The sequence below is a fragment of the Haliotis asinina genome, chromosome 1 (assembly GCF_037392515.1).
Source record: "Haliotis asinina isolate JCU_RB_2024 chromosome 1, JCU_Hal_asi_v2, whole genome shotgun sequence".
Taxonomy (NCBI): domain Eukaryota; kingdom Metazoa; phylum Mollusca; class Gastropoda; order Lepetellida; family Haliotidae; genus Haliotis; species Haliotis asinina.
The window spans coordinates 73,341,874-73,361,968 of NC_090280.1; the positions used below are offsets into that span (position 1 = coordinate 73,341,874).

At 38.7% G+C, this 20,095-nt stretch overlaps 1 protein-coding gene across 3 annotated transcripts in view; it reads left to right on the forward strand.

Moving 5' to 3' along the window:
* Window positions 1-20,095, forward strand: part of LOC137296927 (T-box transcription factor TBX2-like) — a 41,460-nt gene that overhangs the window by 8,729 nt on the left and 12,636 nt on the right. For 2 of the 3 annotated variants that reach the window (XM_067828830.1, XM_067828847.1), the window contains exon 2: window positions 15,899-16,178. In XM_067828830.1, coding sequence (XP_067684931.1) covers window positions 15,899-16,178 — 280 coding nt within the window. The remainder of the gene's footprint in view (window positions 1-15,898; window positions 16,179-20,095) is intronic. The other variant, XM_067828841.1, reaches the window with a different exon arrangement.

Below are 20,095 nucleotides of genomic sequence, written 5' to 3' on the forward strand. Positions count from 1 at the left end.
TCGTTCTTACAGACACCCATTCTTACAGTGGACAAATGGATTATCGGGACTCGGTAAAGTCAAAAATATTTTCTTCAAACGGCAATAAAAAATTGTTACGCGCACAAATAAAAGTGACGCACCGATGCCCGAGAAACATTTCACTTTTTTTGTGTAGCCCTAGGTTGTATTATTTGAATTTGCTTGTGCCTTTTACTATCAGTTTCAGGATTTGGTAATACTGACGCAAAGCATGAACACTCAGCACTGGAAATGATCGATTCTTTCGTAAATATTAAAATTCTAAAAATACATCTTTGTAAAATAAATTTCTTTTATGCGACAATTTTCCAAATGACCTTTTTTTCTCAAAAACCTCGTCGGACGGCTCTTTCAGCTGCTTCTGCCACTTTCATATGTTTTCATGTATAATTTAGGTTTCACTTTTCATATATGTATAAGGAGTCAGTTTCATTCGTATTTGCTTGAACATTTCCATAGAAAACCTTATCAATATACATATTTTCGATGCATCCTGATAACACGGTATAGAAAAAACAAGACATATCATGATACCAATATAAGTTTGTCGTATTTGGAATCGTAATGACTAATAATTGTTAACATTCTTAATACAAGTGCTCAATTGAGTGCCACACTGCAAACACAGAAGCGATCACATTGTCAATAATTACATTTCTACTTTGAATTTTATATGAAAACACCGTAAACTTTGCTGTCACCATAAATATTTACCGAAAGCTTTCGTCTTCTATGTTGACATGAACTTACAATATCGTATGGCGATACATCAAAATAATCTCACAACAATCTTCACATGACATTAAGGGGCCTATATAGGCTTTGTTTTATATGCTCGGCTGAAATCGATTACTGTGTTTATGCTGATATGACAATCGATGTCATTACCGGAACTGTCAATCACAAAGAATGTCAATATCACTGACGGCCGGCTATAAACAGCGGCTTGTGTATGCCGACACCAGATTATATGAAGACCCCAGTGCTTTCCTGAAGATGCAGGCAATATGGTTATAGATACCTTTATGTATATAAATGTATTAATATACATAAATTGTTTCACTTGTACTTAACATGCTGTGCAATGTCAGTGATTTATTATAGTTACCATCCGTGTAAGTTTAGGTGTGCATTGAAGGATTTACTTGCTTGGATAAATTTAATATTACGTAAAAACCTAACGTATTATATGCTTTTTGTTTGATAAACAATAACAAAATAAACAACACCAATACAACAATAAACAATCACGTTGTGATATTGACATTACTACTTACTACTACTACTACTACTACTACTACTACTACTACTACTACTACTACTACTACTACTACTACTATGCAGGTATCCAATATTTTGTTCAGGGTTACACTTTCAATACGTATATTTCAATTTGGGCGCATATGGAATACCAACAAAATAAAATCTGATAGTATGTAGGTGTGTTAAAAGGTTGTAGAATCTCTACACGCCAAATTCCTTCAATTTGACTGGCAACAAACACCCCTACTTTTGGCGTCGAAATGTACACCATAAGATTTCGATTCGAATTGAGAAATAACGTGAAGCAAATCACTTTAACGATTTTATCGTGCAAACATAAACATCAGCCCGATCATGGGGAGTTTATGTCGATGTTATCTGATAACAATTAACAAATGATTAGGTAATTAATAACGACCATGATATGTTCGTGTCATGCACACCCGCAGGTGATGAAATGAGACAGGTGACATTGATCCGTGTACATTGCATGCGTTTATCATATAGATTACAGGGATCACCTGTCAGCGACTTGACATGCACTGTCGTGGCTGGTTAAAGACAGTTGGTAATGTATTACTTCAATAAGCGGAACACACAGTAGGGTGTATCTTCCACCAGTAATACAATAGTATTTACTTCATCTTGTTTACACAGACATGTTAAGAAAATGACTTCTGGCGCTTTTATTTATAAGAGCTCATTTATGTAGATCAACTCGGGACAATGTAAATAAACATTTTTATTTTATAAATCGGGACAATGAAAATGAACATAGTTCCATTTTCCAAGCCTATCAATACATCTTTCAGTTCATTTTAAGACTTTTTCGTCAGTTTATATCGTATGGTTAATTTATTCTTCCGGGAAGTAATGACATGTCCTGTTGAAAAAATTTACAATACTTCTACAGATTTCTCTGTCTTCAGATCCGCTCTACCGTTTGTTTAATATGGTAAACTGACGATCTACAAGTTTGGTTTTTCCTTTTACCAAGAACTGACTGTAATTTGCTTCAAGAGATCAAATATTCCCCACCCCATATTTTATCCGACATGCGTACCAGACTCAAACTATAGTTCAGCTTCAGTACAACTTCAGAAATTGATCTTCAGGTTTAAACGATTAGCAAAGGCTTATTGAAGTATGTGTATATATGTTCTCATCCCTCATTTTGTCGTGTCATGTACCAGTAAATTATGTACTTATTGCTAGAATTATATCACATATTTGTATTTATTGCTAGACATGCATGGATAGTTAAACATGATATTTACAATAATTATCTAACACTTATTCTAAGATTATTTACTGACAGTAGGGTCATTGAAGATCGACATGGATAATCTTTTTTCAATATTTTATTTATGAACTTTCTTGTATGTAAGAAATGTAAATCTTAAAACATAAACATACCTTAACATTCAGATTTCACAAAATGAACATACGTAATGATATGCCCCTGTAAACATTAAACATGCATATGTAAGGTCAGATACATGTCATTACAAACAATAGCATCACCACTAGACTAAACCTCATTTTTGATCCATTATTTTACAACATGTTTTAGTTACTTACACCAGGCCACAAAATCTGTTAAATCAATAAAAGACAATCGTGGACACAGATAGTATTTAAAATGTACTGCATAACATCTTGTTATCTACAAATCATATCTAAATTACTTAGCACATAGATAATGGCGACACGAGTTTAGTCATAAGCGTTACCCCCGTGGTCCTATGACATAATCTCCAGAAGGTGATTAGTGTGTATGCTGCTGTTAGCTTCAAAGAACACAGACTGAGATTAAACCACAGTATATTTTCTTTCTTTCCAAAACATTCAGCGTGACAGATTCTTAAGTGGTATTGCCGTTTTCGTTTCTTGAAGAACAACGTTTTTAGTGAGATTTGTTAACAAGGAACATCGTTGATGTCTTGACTCTTGACCCAAACCTTTAGAATACAAACTGAACTCCAAAAATATTTTTGTGTTCTGTCTTCGATTGTATTCAATATCTGTAGACTATCGACGGGTTTATAACACTTTTTAGCATTTAAATCAGATACACTTTAGAAAGTCTGTTCATCATTTTATCTAGTCGCAAAGTGGCGAATATATGTTCCCTATCTCACTCCCTTCTTGTCTTACCCGACCACTGTCTCTCCACAAGATGAAATAGTATGTTTAACAATTGATTTCAAATGTAATGTACATAAATTCAATTTTGTACTTCCTACATGTCGTTTCCAATGTGCTGCTGACTTTTTTACGGTAAGGTTGTACATTACTGAACGCTTGGAACAAAGGTCCTATTATTCTTGTCAGAGACTATATCATGTGTATTTCAAGTTGTTGATTGCTGCCGTGTGTTGCATGCGACACACACGAGGAGGCAGGAAGACTACAATAATTCCTTACTTATATTCATTACCATTAATGATATTTGGAAACAATCAGAGTTACATTGTTGATCTGCTGTAAGTTTATCAATAACAAGGTGCATTGTGAGGAAATGTGTTTAATGACAGCGTCGTTTCAATAGGAAACTCATAACAGTATGTTGGGGTCATTGGCCAGAATGTGTCCCTCATGTTCTGACAGGTTGTGTGTTTGTTTGTTTGTTTGATGTTTACTGCTACACACTGTACTTTTCCTGGGCTTAGATTTTCGAAGCTCTCTTAGCTCTAAGACAGTCGTAATTCAATACCAATGCATGACACTTACTACTATCTTAACGCTAAGAGAGCTTCGAAAATTTAGGCCCAGGTATATGGCGGAGACAGGTACTGTTTAATGAACACATGTCGCCACAAAGGGTTGTGTGAGATCTGTTTTCACGAAGTCAGAGACTGTAGGATCCAATGGCATAGAAGGCTGTTTTCCGTCACTCTTCGTCGTCGTCATCGTCATCGTCATCGTCATCATCATCATCATCATCATCGTCAGCCCTCCCCAATCAGCATAATTATCAAAGTCATCAAGGCGTTCGAGTAGTTAATCAAGTTAACATTTTGTAACTCAGTCGTCACGTGATGCTGTCCTTAACGCGATGTATCTAAGAGGAAGTGTTACTATGGCTAACGTCAGTTCTCCGTAATTCAACTCTCGGTCAAAAACAGCCGCCTTTTTTCCCGTTTGGAGATTTCATTTCTGAGTAGGTCCATTGTCCGAGGCAGCCATGGTCAGCTCTCATGTTCCTAACATTGCGACTGTTGTCTGTTTAGTAATATGGCGGCGGTCGGCGATGCATCGTTTCTGATAACATTCATCTCCCGTTTAAAATTTAATATTTAATAACTACTCTCAACCAGGGGGCTCGTATTAGTCACGTGACCGTTTCTCCATTACTAACTATTGTCGGTGTCATGCAATTCTCTTTAATGAGAAATTTCAATCGTGTAATGTGATATTCAGTCATAATTTTAAACTTTAAGAGTTTAAATCAATTAATCATAAGAACTTACATCGCTTATAATCATGAAGATATGGAGAGGAATTAATTTTCGCGAAAGAAAACGACGTCATTTGACCAGGCTGATTGACAAAATTTAAACCGTCGCTAAAGGGGGGTTCTCCTGTCTCTGTCCAGTTTCATACGCACTACTACCGAGTTGTTAATGTCAAGCCGGCCGAGATCAGTGTTGCATTGTGGGAACTGACTGGTCACGTAAAATATTGCTGTGACACACGTCAGGGCAGTGATACTTCGTCATTTCCGTATAAAACTGAACAATCAGAAACAGGCTTAATTTTGGAAGTTCCGGGTTAAAAACTGGTGTTCACCAACCCATGCGCGTCGTTTAACGACAGCTAGCGGGGTCAGAAACGTTGACTTGGCCGCTGTATTTTACCATTTCCTTGCTGCGTAGATCGATACATGTGAACCAATCATTGAATTGTCTGGTCAAGACTCGACTACATAGTGCGGCGTTAAAGAACAAAAAAGGAAAAAGAAGCATACCTAACGTAACGTTTGTTCCAATGTGTATAACTATATACAGCGATATCAACAAATCAGTGGCGTGAGTGAGTTTAGTTTTATGCCACACTCAGCAATCAGTCTACGTAAACACCACTGAGTCTAACAAAACCTAGTATGTTTAAGTTTACCTCTGTACACCCAGCAGAAAATGGGTACCAGGTGGGATAACTTTCTGGCGCCTCGGAGGCAGCTTGGGTTATTCAGGGTAAAAATAAATCAGACTGTAGCGCTTCGAGCGTGGCCCTCCGTGGTGCGGATTTCAGCGCAATACAGACGCCCTGTTATTGACTGCTCGAAGGTATATGCTTACCGCGAAAAAATGCATCAAAACAAATGCAAATATATATTCAAGAAGTGTCTCAAACCAACGCGGTCTCCTAGCACTGATCCAGAATAAACTGTTGTTTTAGCATCCAAAACAACACGGATAGAGTGAGTGTATACGCGTTCATGTTCATGTGAGTGAGTGAGTGAGTATGGTTTTATGCCAAATTTAACAATATACCAACAATATCACACCGGGGGACACCAGAAATGGGCACATATGTTCAAGAGTATCATTTAGCGTAAAACATATTAGAAAAGGAGATGGAAATTTATCGTGAACACATTACAAGGGAACGCTCGTGTTATGTTCCTCATGATTTGTGATTTCAGTTACAGCCATTCTACACTAATCATCAAATGATTGTGACATAGTGTTAGACTGAATTTATCTATTTTCTATATAGTCTCAAATTCGCCACGGGGATCATCTGGAGGATACATAAACAAACAGTAACTGTTTCATCATCTCATGTTCGGAGAGGTATCGGATTTATAAGCTCATCCATTTCCAGCTCCTTGGACAAAATTGACACGTCTTGCTTTCAAATAGAACATAGATGTGTTTGGTCACTGTCACTTAACACGAGATTCTTCTAATAGTATCCAAGGCTGAAATATTTATCACACATAGGTGAGTAATTCTAGAGTCAAATATTATATCGCCGTCACCAGATTGTGTTCGTGAAAATGAGTTTTTGTAAAAATGACACTTTTCTGATAATGTAGAACACTATCCCACATTTCCGTCTCATCAACGATGTTGTTTGTGAAGCGAAACATATGAAATCTTATTTGAACTTTGCTTTTATTCTCAATTTAAATGAGAAATCTTTCTGAATGTCATTCGCTCGCATCTGCACTGATCGGCATCGAACACGTTCTTGTTCATTGCTTGTTAATTTCACTCTGCTTTTCACGGCTGAATAAAAGCAGTGTCCGTTTTAACAATGTTCGTATGAAAAAGAACAAGAACTATTTAGAAGACACGGGAGAAAAATGAACGCTATGCGTCTCATTTCATACGAAGCCGCGACGGCCGTAGCCAAGGACGTTCTTTCACCCCTAGTCAACTTGTCAATTTCATATGAAATGTAGTACAGCGTGAAATTGACATCGATTTCTTGTAAGACGAATTCGGATTGAATTTGACTACTTATTTTTATTCCGCACAGGTGATCCAATAAAAAGCTAGCCTCCGGTGCTGCTTAAATGTCCCGTGATTGAATATGAAACTTTAACTAGGATTTCAAAGGCATTAGTATCGGTTGTTATCAAGTTTGTTTTTCACCCCAAGGAAAATGAAAACAATTTATTCTTTCCTTTGTGATATTATTGATGGACAGTGTTCTTGGAACAGCTATGACAGTTAACGTCAAGCCGTTGTCTTATTCGCATAACCCTTGAAGCAAAAAAGGGAAGATTTATATTCCGGCTCTAATTCTGGGCAGTATGGATGGATATTTTGCTGGGGATTTGGATTCAAGGAAATAAACGGTCAGATTTAATCATGTTCCTGGAACGATTGAAGTAAGGAAATTAATAGAAATTACAGATGTTTATATGAAAGTGACAAATTATGATTCGGAAGGATCATACGAGTGACGAATTCGCTGATCACCAGAATTGATAGTTCGCTGATCACGTGGCTGAGTAACATTCAATGATCACATCTATGAGATGAATTTATTCAATCATTCCAATGAGACAAGCATGAATGAAAACATACCGAATGGGAAGTTGAGATTGCCTTTTTGTTGTCAGTGGAAACTGCTTCCACAGTCTTTGCAGGTGAATTTGTAGTAATAGCCATATACCGCGGAGACCTGTGAAGTTCCGGGTTAGAATTGGTCTCAAGAACCAAGGCTTGTCGTAACAGGCAACTAACGGGATGCATGGTCAGGAGCGTTGACTTGGCAGATGTATTTTCGGGTATCCCAGTTATGCTGGTCGCGAGGTGTCACTCACCTGATTGTCGTGTCCAGACCCGATTATTTACTGACCATAGTCAAACTACTGGAGAATTACGGAGTGCGGCGTTTACAACAAACGACCGTTAAATAGCTGAGAGCGACTCCCCGAACGTGCGTAATCGAAAAATGCAAAATATCAGCAAAAAGAAACACAAAAACATTAAGAACAAAAAAATCCCAAACCCCCAGAACAATCCAAAATACCCGGTATGTAAACGCACAAATTACAAAAGGAAAACCAAACAAAAAGGACAACAACAAACAAACAGCCAAAGAAAAGCCTAAATAAGTTTTTTCATCTTTTGTTTTGCCAAACATAGAAAATATCCACTGACGGAAAGACTGCTTAGTTAAATTTCGATGTAAAACGCTAGAGTACAGAGACGTAATCTGTCTGATTGACAAGACAGATATACGCTGTCCCCGAATAGCTTATAGAAATTGAAAATAAATGTTGAAGTTGTTCCATGCTAACAAGATATTCGATCTTTTATAGAGATTTCAATGTTCAATAACTGTTTTAATTATTACTTAGGGCCAATAAGAGGAAATTCTGACATTTGATTACGCGGAAACACGATGATGAAAATACTATTTTGGTTGCTTAAAAAGCTATTTCATTTGTTACCGTCAAGAAGATGGTGCTAGGTTCGTTATGATACCTGATAATGTTTGCTTTAATACGTCCAGGCTACGTAAACAAATTGCCTTTTTTTCGGGGGAAAATAGCTTTCGTTGTTGTAAATCAGTGATGACAAACGGCAAAACATTTTCTTCACAATTCATAACATGACTCTAAACACGATATAATTTCGTAAACAGGTTCACTGCTTCAAATTCTTTCTCGTCAACCTGTTTTTGTCCATACTGGATTAGGGCGGACGTTGGACTCGTCTTGAGATTGGCTCTTGGCATACTGTAGTTCATAAACCGTTTTCCCAACCGAGATGTTTTGAAAGAGCGCTTAAGTACATCAGACAGTACGTACTGCAGTTCTTGCATCTTCTGTCGAGGGCTACACCCTTCGTTTGGGACAAAGTCTAACCGACTAAAACTCTCGAAAGTATATATCTGGCTATTCCGCTTATCCTTGAAAGAGTCCGCCTTGGTCACGTGATGACTGTCAGTAAATAATAGAGTCTGAACCAGGCAACACCGTGATTAACATTCTCAGCGTTGATATACACATTTGAAATACGACCGACCAATTCTTCTTAGAGCAAGCACTGGGTGATTTCTGATCCAGATCTTAACGCGTCTCCGAACCTTAAGCACATTAACCTTGGGTCAAACGAATAGCACATATATATTGACAGCGGGTGTTGAAGCCAGTGAGAATGTAAGCAAGCCAGTAAGGACATGGGTTGTGAGGGGTTATCAAAAGAATGGAACCATATCCAGGGAGGAATAGGGGCAATAATCGAACTCAAATCCATCGGATGAATACATGGGCAGGAAAAGGACAACGCATTTATGTATGTTGTCTTGTTTGTAGTTTATTGTTTGCGAGAGCAGATTTAATTTATGTACTGGTCGTCAAGATACGAAAGAAGTTAGTATCAACATGAACGGCATTAAATAACCGTTGTTTCCCCTGTTCCTTACCTTAAGTTGGTAATCCCATTTATTCCTGAACGTCAGGACAGTAACTGCGTATTGGCCCTTCCGTTGATTTATACAAGAGAAAATATCACCATTTATTATTATGACGCCAGAATCTGGTTAAAAACGTTGTTTGGTTGGAACCAATTTGTTGAACTTGGCCCGGTCCATATGCTAGAAGTAACAAAACCTGTGAAAAGATTTTCGAACTAGCCCTGATCTCACTCATTAGTCGTTGGTAGCGCCCCATTTGTCGCACGTTTACGTTAAATTCGAAGACTTAAGACAGTTGCAACGCAAAAACATCTTCCTGGAACTAACCCATGACCCAATTCCTTAACACGATCGTATGTGCCAGTATATGGGAGTTACGACAGAATTAGCGCTAAGATGTAGTCTGGAATAGGCCCACAGTTCTGAAGACGAAACGATCCGTTTTCAGCTCTCAGACACCTTTTCCCTTTCTCCACCCAAACCCTTGACGCCGGAGATCAGGAATATCAAACAATCACCTCCTTACCCCCACCTTGTTCTTTGAATCACCCTCACGTATCCATGTATCTGGGGGCACTAATGGAAAACGGCGACCCATCACGACCCGAGCCACCTCGACTCAATGCCCCGTTTGAAGTTGGCCCCGGAGTGATCCAAACTCCTCTGCACCGTGTTCCCGACCCAGACAAAAAGGGTGTCCTTCCTCCGTAGCTATCGTACCACGTTCCGGCTATTTACACTTCCGAGTCATTAAAATCCGGACAGGCGGTTCTCTGTGACCCGGATTGGCCTCCGGGCTGCTTGTTGAGAGGATTATAGATCGTTGTTGCAGTGTTGACGAGCGATTGCCACAAGAGACGAAATATTGACTAGACAGCCTATGTACAAGTCTACTGAAGACTGGCGAGTAAGGAATGCGTATAGCTTCGTCTCACCGATTAAGCCCTCACGAAGACCTCGCGGTCTCTATCAGCACAAATAGGCCATCAAATTCCCATAAAGGTATTTAAGTGGTAATAGCGTCTCTACCGTTGAAAGCCGGGGAGTTTTCAGCGAAGATAACGCACTGTTATCATATGGCAATGCTGGATGAGTCTGTTATCGTTAATACTGGTTTTGTATACGATATAATATCACTGAGAAAGCGAATGAAACGAGATTAGTGAAGTCTGATATATATCATGTCTGCACTTGTAATGTGTGAATGGATGGGTAGGCATTGTATTCGAAACAAATTGGCTCCGACCAAAGTACGTTTTCAACCAGATTCTGATAATGTTTAAAGATGACATTTTCTCTTGTATCTTTGACAATGATTGGTTTATTCATTTCAGCGAGGACAATAGTTTTTAAAAATATAAATTACATATTGTATGGAGCTTTTGGAACTGATCCTTTCTTTGCAGCGGGCGAAATCGGGATTACTTGTGAACACTGAATTGAATATAAAGTGACATCTCTGATGTGTTACTGATGTGTCATATTAGATGATTTGTTGGGAGAGAGCGAGTTGAGTGAAGACTCCGTTGGAGTGAGTGAGTGAGTTGAATTAAACCCGATTAGGAAAACGGTTGTTGGGGTGAGGGATCGGGATGGGAACTCTACGTACAGATTGGGAAAATGGTTGTTGGGGTGAGTGGGTTGGGTGAGAACCCTACGTACAGATTTGTTGGGGGTGAGTTGGTTAAGTGAGAACTCTACGTACAGACTGGGAACATGTTTGTTTGGGGTGACTGGGTTGGGTGAGAACTCTGTGTCCAGGTGTGGAGTGAGTAAGAGAGTAAAGACCACAGATATGGTCACTGTTTGCGAAGGTCTCCCCAAAGTTGCTAGTCCTGCTATTTTCAACAGAGATCAGTGACGATATGTCTCCATTTCGCCATGCTGACTTAACTGGAATATTTACTCGGTTTTTCATCGTTTAACACTCCGTACAGTTTAAGAAGAGTTGAAAACGGGCGTATAACACTGCACAAGAGTTAAATGTTTTCCAGTTTCTGTAGGTTTCAGCCTTACGTTTGAAACGACAGATACAAGCAAAGGGTCGCTTCTGCTCACAGTACTACAGAGAGCATGATTATGTCACATGTCGTCTACACTTCCGCTATTATATCGACAGAACATTGCTAAACAGGCGTCAAACCATTATCACTCCCTCTGGACATCACGTCTATCAAATCTGTACATCAGTGATCTACTGCTTTCCGAGAATTCTTTACAGCACTGTACGGGCGGTAGGGTAGTCTAGTGGTTAAAGTGTTCGCTCGTCTCACTGAAGATCCGGGTTTGAGTAACTACGTGGATACTGTGAGTGAAGCCCATTCCTGGTGTGTCTTGCCCGGCTGTGATATTGCTGGTATATTGCTAAAAGCGGCGTAAAACTAAACGCATTCACTAAAAGATCTTTATAGAAGAATATGTATACACTGGTGGTTAAAAGGCTCGCTAATTACAGGATGAATGAATGAGTTTAGTTTTACGCCACACTCAGCAATATTCCAGCTGTGTGGCGGAATTACAGATGAGAAACCGGACAACCGGACAACCGGACATAGATAAACTGTCTCCTGCCCAGTCTCTACTCCAATCTAACATAATACAATCTAAGCTTGAAAACAGCGTGCACGTAGAGTATCTGACCATATTCTGTTTTCTGTGGCATTTTAGAAGGTTCAGTATGTTTATGGATCTGTAGCGACCCGTGACATCGCCTGAATGAAGAAGTTGTTCAACAATAAAGTTATCCTTTTAAAAAATTACATATATGTTACATTTTATAATTTCAGTTACCCTCTGTGACTGCTATGTGTTTTCTGTAAATCTAAATGCCAGACAAATATCTAAATATCACTTCATGGGCATCCAAAGCCGCTAATATGTTTTGCCAAATATATCTTTCAATGTTATTTTGTTTGGTATTGTACAAATACGATAGATCGGCGGCCATACAGATACGACAGATCGGTCATAAGGCTCTACCAAAGGCGTACGGCAGGTGGTTGTGTTCTACAGGCTCTCGAATGTCTTTGTATGGATGGGGTGACAATCAGTCGTATGCAGATCAAATGCACAAATACCGAGACAAGAAACAGCTGAAACATTAACGTTTCTTTAAACCAATAACACTGACGGTGCTGTGGTGACACTTTCTATTTTAACAACGAAATATAATTGTCAGTTTCATCATCATCATCATCATCATCATCATCATCATCATCATCATCACAGCCATATGAAACAAGCGCAACATATTACAGACAAGTAACTGTTCTGATGGTTTAGTCGTGTGAACGATAATATCAGAATTGAACAGATATACAATTAAGATCAACACTGATAACAGAAAGCAATAGAAAAAGAAATTGAAATTTCGAAAACAGCACTACTGAAATAGAACCAATGGTGGGGGAGATTTATTCAGAGATATGATAATAATGTTAGACACATTTAGCTCCACATGAAACGTAACGGCTTCTTGTTTCGTGTCAACGCACGCCATTCTCCTGTTACTTACATCAATATTTTATAATGTTCCTAGAGTTAACACAAACCGTGCTGTGATTAACGACAGTTTTTGCTTTTTACTGAGGTAGATTGACTGTTTTGTGGGAAGTTTTGTGCAGTTGTAACTGTAAGAAAAGACACATTACTGCTATTTCTCTCTGACAGAGGTTAGTAATTGATCAATTATTATTACGTTACATGAAGATATTGTCTCCGTATCTGTAGGTATCGTCAGATTTTACAGAATAAAGTGCTACTCAATCCTTCGGATTGAATTTCGTTTTCGCAAACTTCATGAGAATGTGACATGAAATTGAAGAAGCGTCAAGGAAGAGATGCGACGACCACGTAGTGGGTCCTTTTACAAAGGCATAGAAACCAGATCTTGGTCGAAATGTACAATGCGAGAAACTGGCGAAGCGAGATCTGATAACGTTCGGGATATTACGAAAAAAACATATTGATGACATTTATTTGTGACAATATATGATCCAACCAAATATTCACATTATTTGAAATACCAAATAATTTCTATAACCGATTTTTTTTTACCTACAATTGGATATAGAGTCACATGACACCATCATCTCTTGAACAGCCGTATTTTTTCATCGACATATGGGCACGTTGTTGGAGGATTTCATTTTTATTCGACGAAGATTAAATCTCAGGAAAGTGTCGCAGTTTATGTTGAACGTGTGTTGTTTCTGACGGAAGTGGCTACATTGGCTAAGCATTGACGTGAGAACGCTATTAAACATATGGTTTTAACAAGCGACGATAGATCCGATTCTGATCGGTAATGTACGACAGCGTTTCTTATACATGATCAAATCAGTGTTGAAAGAGATCATGACTGAGTTTGTTTGTTGTGGGAAGATGAGTGCTAGTTTGACGTCGCTGGACACGAAAGACTCACGAAGCACGTTTCGTCTAGATTTCGTCCTAATGTAAATATATCATTTTGGTATCCGTTCTCAACGCGTGTATGAACTGACGGTGTACTAACGTCGTACAGAAAGGGATATCAAATGTGACGTAGAAAAACGTCGTTTACGTCAAAAGTAGTGCTGTACGTCAACCTAACTGAGTGCAATAATACACTTGGAAAGACTTCCAAATGCCAGTCAGATTCATAATATGTATCCACTGTACATTCGTGGGAGAAAGTATTTTTAAGATCATTATAAATTGTTAAGCACGGAGCCATTTGTGTTTTGCGGCGAAACTTTCTTATGCTCTTGATAATGTTGTTCCTTTTACGCCTCTGGAAAACCGTTTCGGAAGAGCTTTGGGTTTGTCTGCTATGTTCTGTCAGCAAAGCTTCTTCATGTAACGGGATAGTGGGATAGCCTGGAGGTTAAGGCTGAAGACCCGGGTTCGACTCCCCACATGGATACAATGTGTGAAGTCCATTTCTAGGGCCCCTTACCCTTACTATATTGCTGGAACGTAAACGTATACCCACTCTTCCTGCAATATCTTCACCTGATGATTAGTCGAATATGGGCAACCGAACCCGGAGTCTGTGAGCGAAGAGGGACCGCTTGAACTACTGGCCTAACCCAGCTCCTCTAGCAGTATTTCCCATTCCCAGACCTTCCTTATAATAGATAACGGTAATTTATACTTTTATATAATTTACAATGAACAGGACAACTCGGGTGGCTTAATGGTTTTAGTGTTCACTAATTACATGAGAGACATAAGCTCAAATCAGGACTTCGGTAAATTCTGTATGGCTATCCACTCACGCCTGTTGGTGTGAGACAGCGTGTTGCTCTGCACTGCATTAAAGTCGTAGGTTTGTAATTTGTGATTCTGAATAAACGTAAATTTAAAAGTTCATCTAAAAATGTTACATGTTAAATCTAAATGCATTAATTACCCCTCTCGTATTTTGAATTTTTGATGGTAGCACAGGAAACGTGCACACACACGCGCGCGCGAATTCCCCTCCTACGCATTTCAACATCGCCCCCTTTTTTTAAATACATGTAGTTAACAAACCTTGATAAAGATATCTATACGTCAAGAAGCTGCATATTATCCTCCGCAAGCTCCATCTTCAATTCATAAATAAAACTGATTGTAAAATGCCATCACATTCCAAATGTGTTTTCTTTCTCGAATGAAACGAACATAATGTCAGTGTTTTAATGTTGGGCCAATGTTGCTTGTATTTTGATAAAATAAGAGCGATCGCCACACGAGATGAAAGGGTTTATTGATACTTGTTAACGTTGAAGGTTATATTATATTATTGATAAAGTATGAAAATCTTGGTTAACACTGCAATTGCTACTACAGTCAGACCATTTGGGACACAGAGGAAGTTAAACGAGAAACAAATAGCAGTTCTGAGAGCATAAAACTGTCCGCAACAGGTATAGTGAGAGGCGTTATTTAATATCCCCGCGAATGTAATGTTAGCTATATGGGAAACTTGAGTAATAACGAACCATTTCAGTTTCGTATAAATATTTTCGTACAAAACACGACTCTCTCTGAGTAATTAACACATTAAGCGAGAAATCTATTGCCTATTTCGGTGCTGAAGTTAGATGTGAAAATGTAGTTGAGTTTATTGGGAACCATTTTTCCTTTTTTATTTGTATTTCCTGGGAAGAAATGATCTATTTTTATCGAAACGTATCATGTCATACACTATGTAAAGGCTTACCCTTTTAAGACAAATCTGGGGATGTGAATACCGAAATGCTTGCGTACAGGTACAGAATATCGGTGAGTGTTTGCATTTTGGATGCTAATTGAGGAATAGATACCAAATTAAGCAATGATATATCTTTGGTATTTTGGAGGGTCATTGAAGGAGAGACAATCACGTTACCAAGGTAACCAATGACAATCCTTGGAATTTGGAAGGTTACTACGGGAGAGGGGGGTCAGATTACCATGGTATCCAATGATATATCTTTGGAATTTGTAGGGTTATTGAGGGTGGGAGAATCAGTTTGCCAAGGTAAGCAATGATAACCCTTTGGGATTTGGAGGGTTGTTGGTGGAGAGCGATTCAGGTTACCAAGGTATCCAATTAATAATAACAGCAAAGGTTAAGGGTATGTTGGTGTAGAGTTTCAAGCATAAAGAACATAAATTATAATGTTTATCTCCTGAAACCATCTGTAAAAAATCCCGATGTTTATAAATTTCAGTTAATCAGATAACTGTATTCCATTATCAGTGTATATTTATATATTTCCAGACGAATATTCCCGGCATACAAAACCAAAGTGTCAGGCCTCGACAAAAAATCCAAGTACATTCTCTTGATGGACATCGTTGCCGTAGACGACTGCCGTTACAAGTTCCACAACGGTAAATGGATGGTAGCCGGAAAAGCTGACCCCGAGATGCCCAAGAGGATGTACATCCACCCCGACTCTCCCAGCACCGGGGAACAATGGATGCAGAAAGTTGTCTCCTTTCACAAGCTGAAACTCACAAACAACATTTCCGATAAACACGGATTTGTGAGTACTTTCGTAAGTTGGAGTCAACAATTACACACCTGTCTACATGTATTTTGTATTATTGGACTTGCAGTCCATTCTGGACTAGTGTCCAGCGTTCGAAAACTCGAAGGTCCGAAGCTGACTGAAAACCACTCGGACCCACAGGTCCATATGGCAGACAGCTTTTTCGTCAGTATTTTTTCCATATTAAAATAAAGAACATACACATTTTGAACAGGACCCCAAACCTCGTATATGTAATTCTGGGTCGTTAGGTTCTACAGCTTTTCTGGGTTGCGGATGGCTGATATGTGTAGTATTGCCGCAACGTCTTCAACTATTAACCTATCAAACACCAATACCAGATAGACAATGATGATAAATGGCTAGCTAAAATCGACAATGACCATCATCATATTTAGTTTTAGTATCTTCCCCTAGCGAAAATTTGTCATCGAGTCCAATGTTCGAAAATAAAACCCGCACGAATCATACGCTATCGCATATACTCACATCATAAAATGAAGCAACGTTATCAGCTTATATCTGACTTTAGTAAATATTCTGCCATTATGTCCAGTGGTCGCGCCCAAAGAATCGTTACACTGAGTACTGCATTCGCGGCTTTCTTCATGGCTTTATAAATTCCCTACAATGTCGAAGGCATCGCGGTTCTCAGTTGTGCATGTACAAGGCACTGTAACGAGGTTAGATTTTGGTGAATGATAACCCGACTAGATTAAAGTAAACGACCACTAAAATGTATCTCCATCAAGTTTACATAATCACTTCAACCTGTAAAATTCAGTTTGAGGACACATAGACTTTTTAAATCGTATTAGTCCTGCTCAAACAATGCTATTGTGCCAAGATAATTAAATACAGATTTTCTTGTCTCATGCTCTGATCCTTTAAATGTTGTTAAAATTCGCTCATGAGAATTCAAAAAGAAAAATCCAAATTTCCAAATATATTCTTTTTTCAAGCAGCATTGAAACGGGACATCTGTCCCTTTTTGTAAGTCAGCAAGCAAAACGATTCCAAAGGATGCACTCTCTGAGCCATTACGCGTTTTACTTAGTTTTAATATTCTTTCAAATGTGTTTTAATATGATTTTTATCCAAAGTCAGGATTTAACCCATGGTAGAAACATAATCATTTTCTTTTCTAAAGCTTCCTTTTTGTTCCGATCCGACAGGGCGAATGTCTCAGTCAGCTTAAACCTTTGATACTTTCACTCCGTAGATTTTGCTGCGGTACTGTCATTGTTTTCATTCGGCTCCACTTCGGCTATTTTCGTATGTCATCGGAGCATGACCAACCGACTGTACAGATCGTGCATTTGAATTACTTTAGCGTCCCAAGCCTTTCACAGAAAATTTTAATTCGTTTGAAATCAATTGAAACTTGGCCGTATGATGAGTTCACTTGGTTTAAGTTTAACCATTAATGATAGTGTTACGGGTATTGACGTTTTTTGGGCGAAACGTTCATGGCGCCTAGTAATAACAGGTACTTGAACGTGTTTTTAATAATGATAATTAGTACGGTTATATAGCTACTTTCTAGACATTGTCGAATTCACTTTATGCTTTGCGGAGATTCAGAATCGTCATAGCTCTTAAACATTATTCGTTGTTGCCGCATGGTCAGACACACGCATTTATGTGTCGCCATTTTGAATGGATATTAACGTATACCATATAAGGCGTTTTCTGTACTTTATGGTTGCACGTGTGCAATGTGTATCCGTGTGGTAATTGGGATATGGACATGCAACTACACACATAAGAATGCAAATACAATTTGGCAGTATGAATACTGACTGGACAGATGAATCGACGTCAATGGGGGTTTTGTTGTAGGGGCGACAAAGAACTTCCACATATTGGAATGTTGGTTGATAGGTAGTGTATGAATCGATGGTATGTATGATTGTCTGTCCTTTCGTAGAAGGGCGCGTCACTCATGTGTAGGAAACGCACGTGTTTGTTTAACCAATCGTTGACTTTTCGTGGGTCACAGCCTTTGCTTGAAGATTCTGCCGAAAACAGAATGCGTGTGTGTGTGTGTGTTTTGTGTGTGTGTGTGTGTGTGTGTGTGTGTGAGAGAGAGAGAGAGAGAGAGAGAGTGGGGGGGGGGGGGGGTATGAGAGAATGGTATGAGAAAGTGCGAGAATGAGTATAAGTGCAAATAGGTTTGTGCTTGTGATCACGTAGGGCGAGTGCCTGTTTGTTGGTGGCAGGAGGGTGGTGGTGTGGTAGCTGTTGCTGTTGGTGGTGGTGGTGCTGGCGTTGAGTTGAGGGTTACATAATGTTTTGGTAATATTGGGGTATGGTAGTATTGGCAAGGAAGAACAGGTTCTGTGGACAGTCACCTTTCTTTATTGCAATGAGTGCAACGTCTCGGTGTATCATTTGCTTGAAAACGGTGTTAGTACCTACGCCGAAACGTTGCGCTCATTGCAATAAAGAATTTGACTATCTATAGAACTTAGTTTTCCTTCATCTTTCTAACTACTAAAATGCCTATCAAGGAAGTTAGGTATGGCCAACAAATGGACATCAATGCGATATCTGTTGTGACCGCGAAACTCGCATATTCCATCAGTGCTACTGTCAGTTACCCCCGTTGTTATACTGTAGGCGCCGCAACAGAACATGCAACTTTAAAAGAATGTACATGGATGTAACTGTCGACACATACCGCATGGCCAGTCACACGTCAATCAGTGCAGCTGTCATGAACACGCATATTTGATCATGAACATTACCCTTCACTGAGGATCAAAGGTATGTGCCGCTGTAGCAGCCTGTCGCCTTCTTACAGAAGATAACCATATGGACTTTGATATACTTGATGGAAGTGTGTATTCACTTTTTGTGAAGATATCTTGCCAGAATGGAAGTTTGATAAACAGGTTGTTCGCAATTGGCACAGCAATGTCACAAATTGTGAACAACCGTGAGCTCCATCGAACTCCGTATTGTTTTTAGAGTACGGAGAAACGTTATTTAGAAATAACTCGATTCTACAAAGAATCATTATCGTAACATCGAATCTGTAATAAGCGTTGTAATGCTAATCTCCCAAAATATGTTCCTGTGACTCCGATCAACCCTTTTTGCTGTATAGGAATAACAGGAAAATGAATAACAATTTCGTGTCTCAGAAGACAAATGAGAATTGTTCCCCAATATAAATATCAGTATTAAAGCCATGATTAAAATCTGTTTGCAATTATGAATTAATTTGTCCAAATCGCTCATTTATAAGGCTTGTTTGCGAAGAGTATGTTTGACGATGATATGTTGCAAGACAAACAAACAGCTGAGTTATCCGCCATAATTAATGATTCTGAATAGCACTAATTTTTCACTCGAGAGTAAATCGAATATGCTAATGAGGCACTTTGCATTCATTCGTAATATGGTGAAGCGATTTACATTTACAATACCGACTACATGTTATAAATGACTAGCGTTTGTGTTTGATTATGTCGACCTTTATTCCATCTCAAACAAAGGTAATTATTATTACACAATAAAAATTTCACGATAACAAATGTTTTATGCAACGAATCGTTAAATTGGGAACACAAATCGGGTCCAATAAGAACCGACGTCTCTCAGGCTCCACACAAGTCCGTGAACATTGTAACGATCGGTTGTAAAGATTAATGATATTCACAATTTAAATATTCATTAGATTCACTCCTTTGAACCTGGCATGATTCGGAAAGGAAAAAGGAAGAAAAATGATCGCATAAAAGGAAATGAGTATTGGTTCTTACAGGTCAACGGACATACTCAATACTGTGATATACTTAGTACTCAGTACCTGTCGCACATACGTTCATCACTAATCACAGTATACATGTAGCGCATGGGATTTTTGTAACAAATTGTTTTAAAACCTGAAATGCAACAAAAACACAATATATATG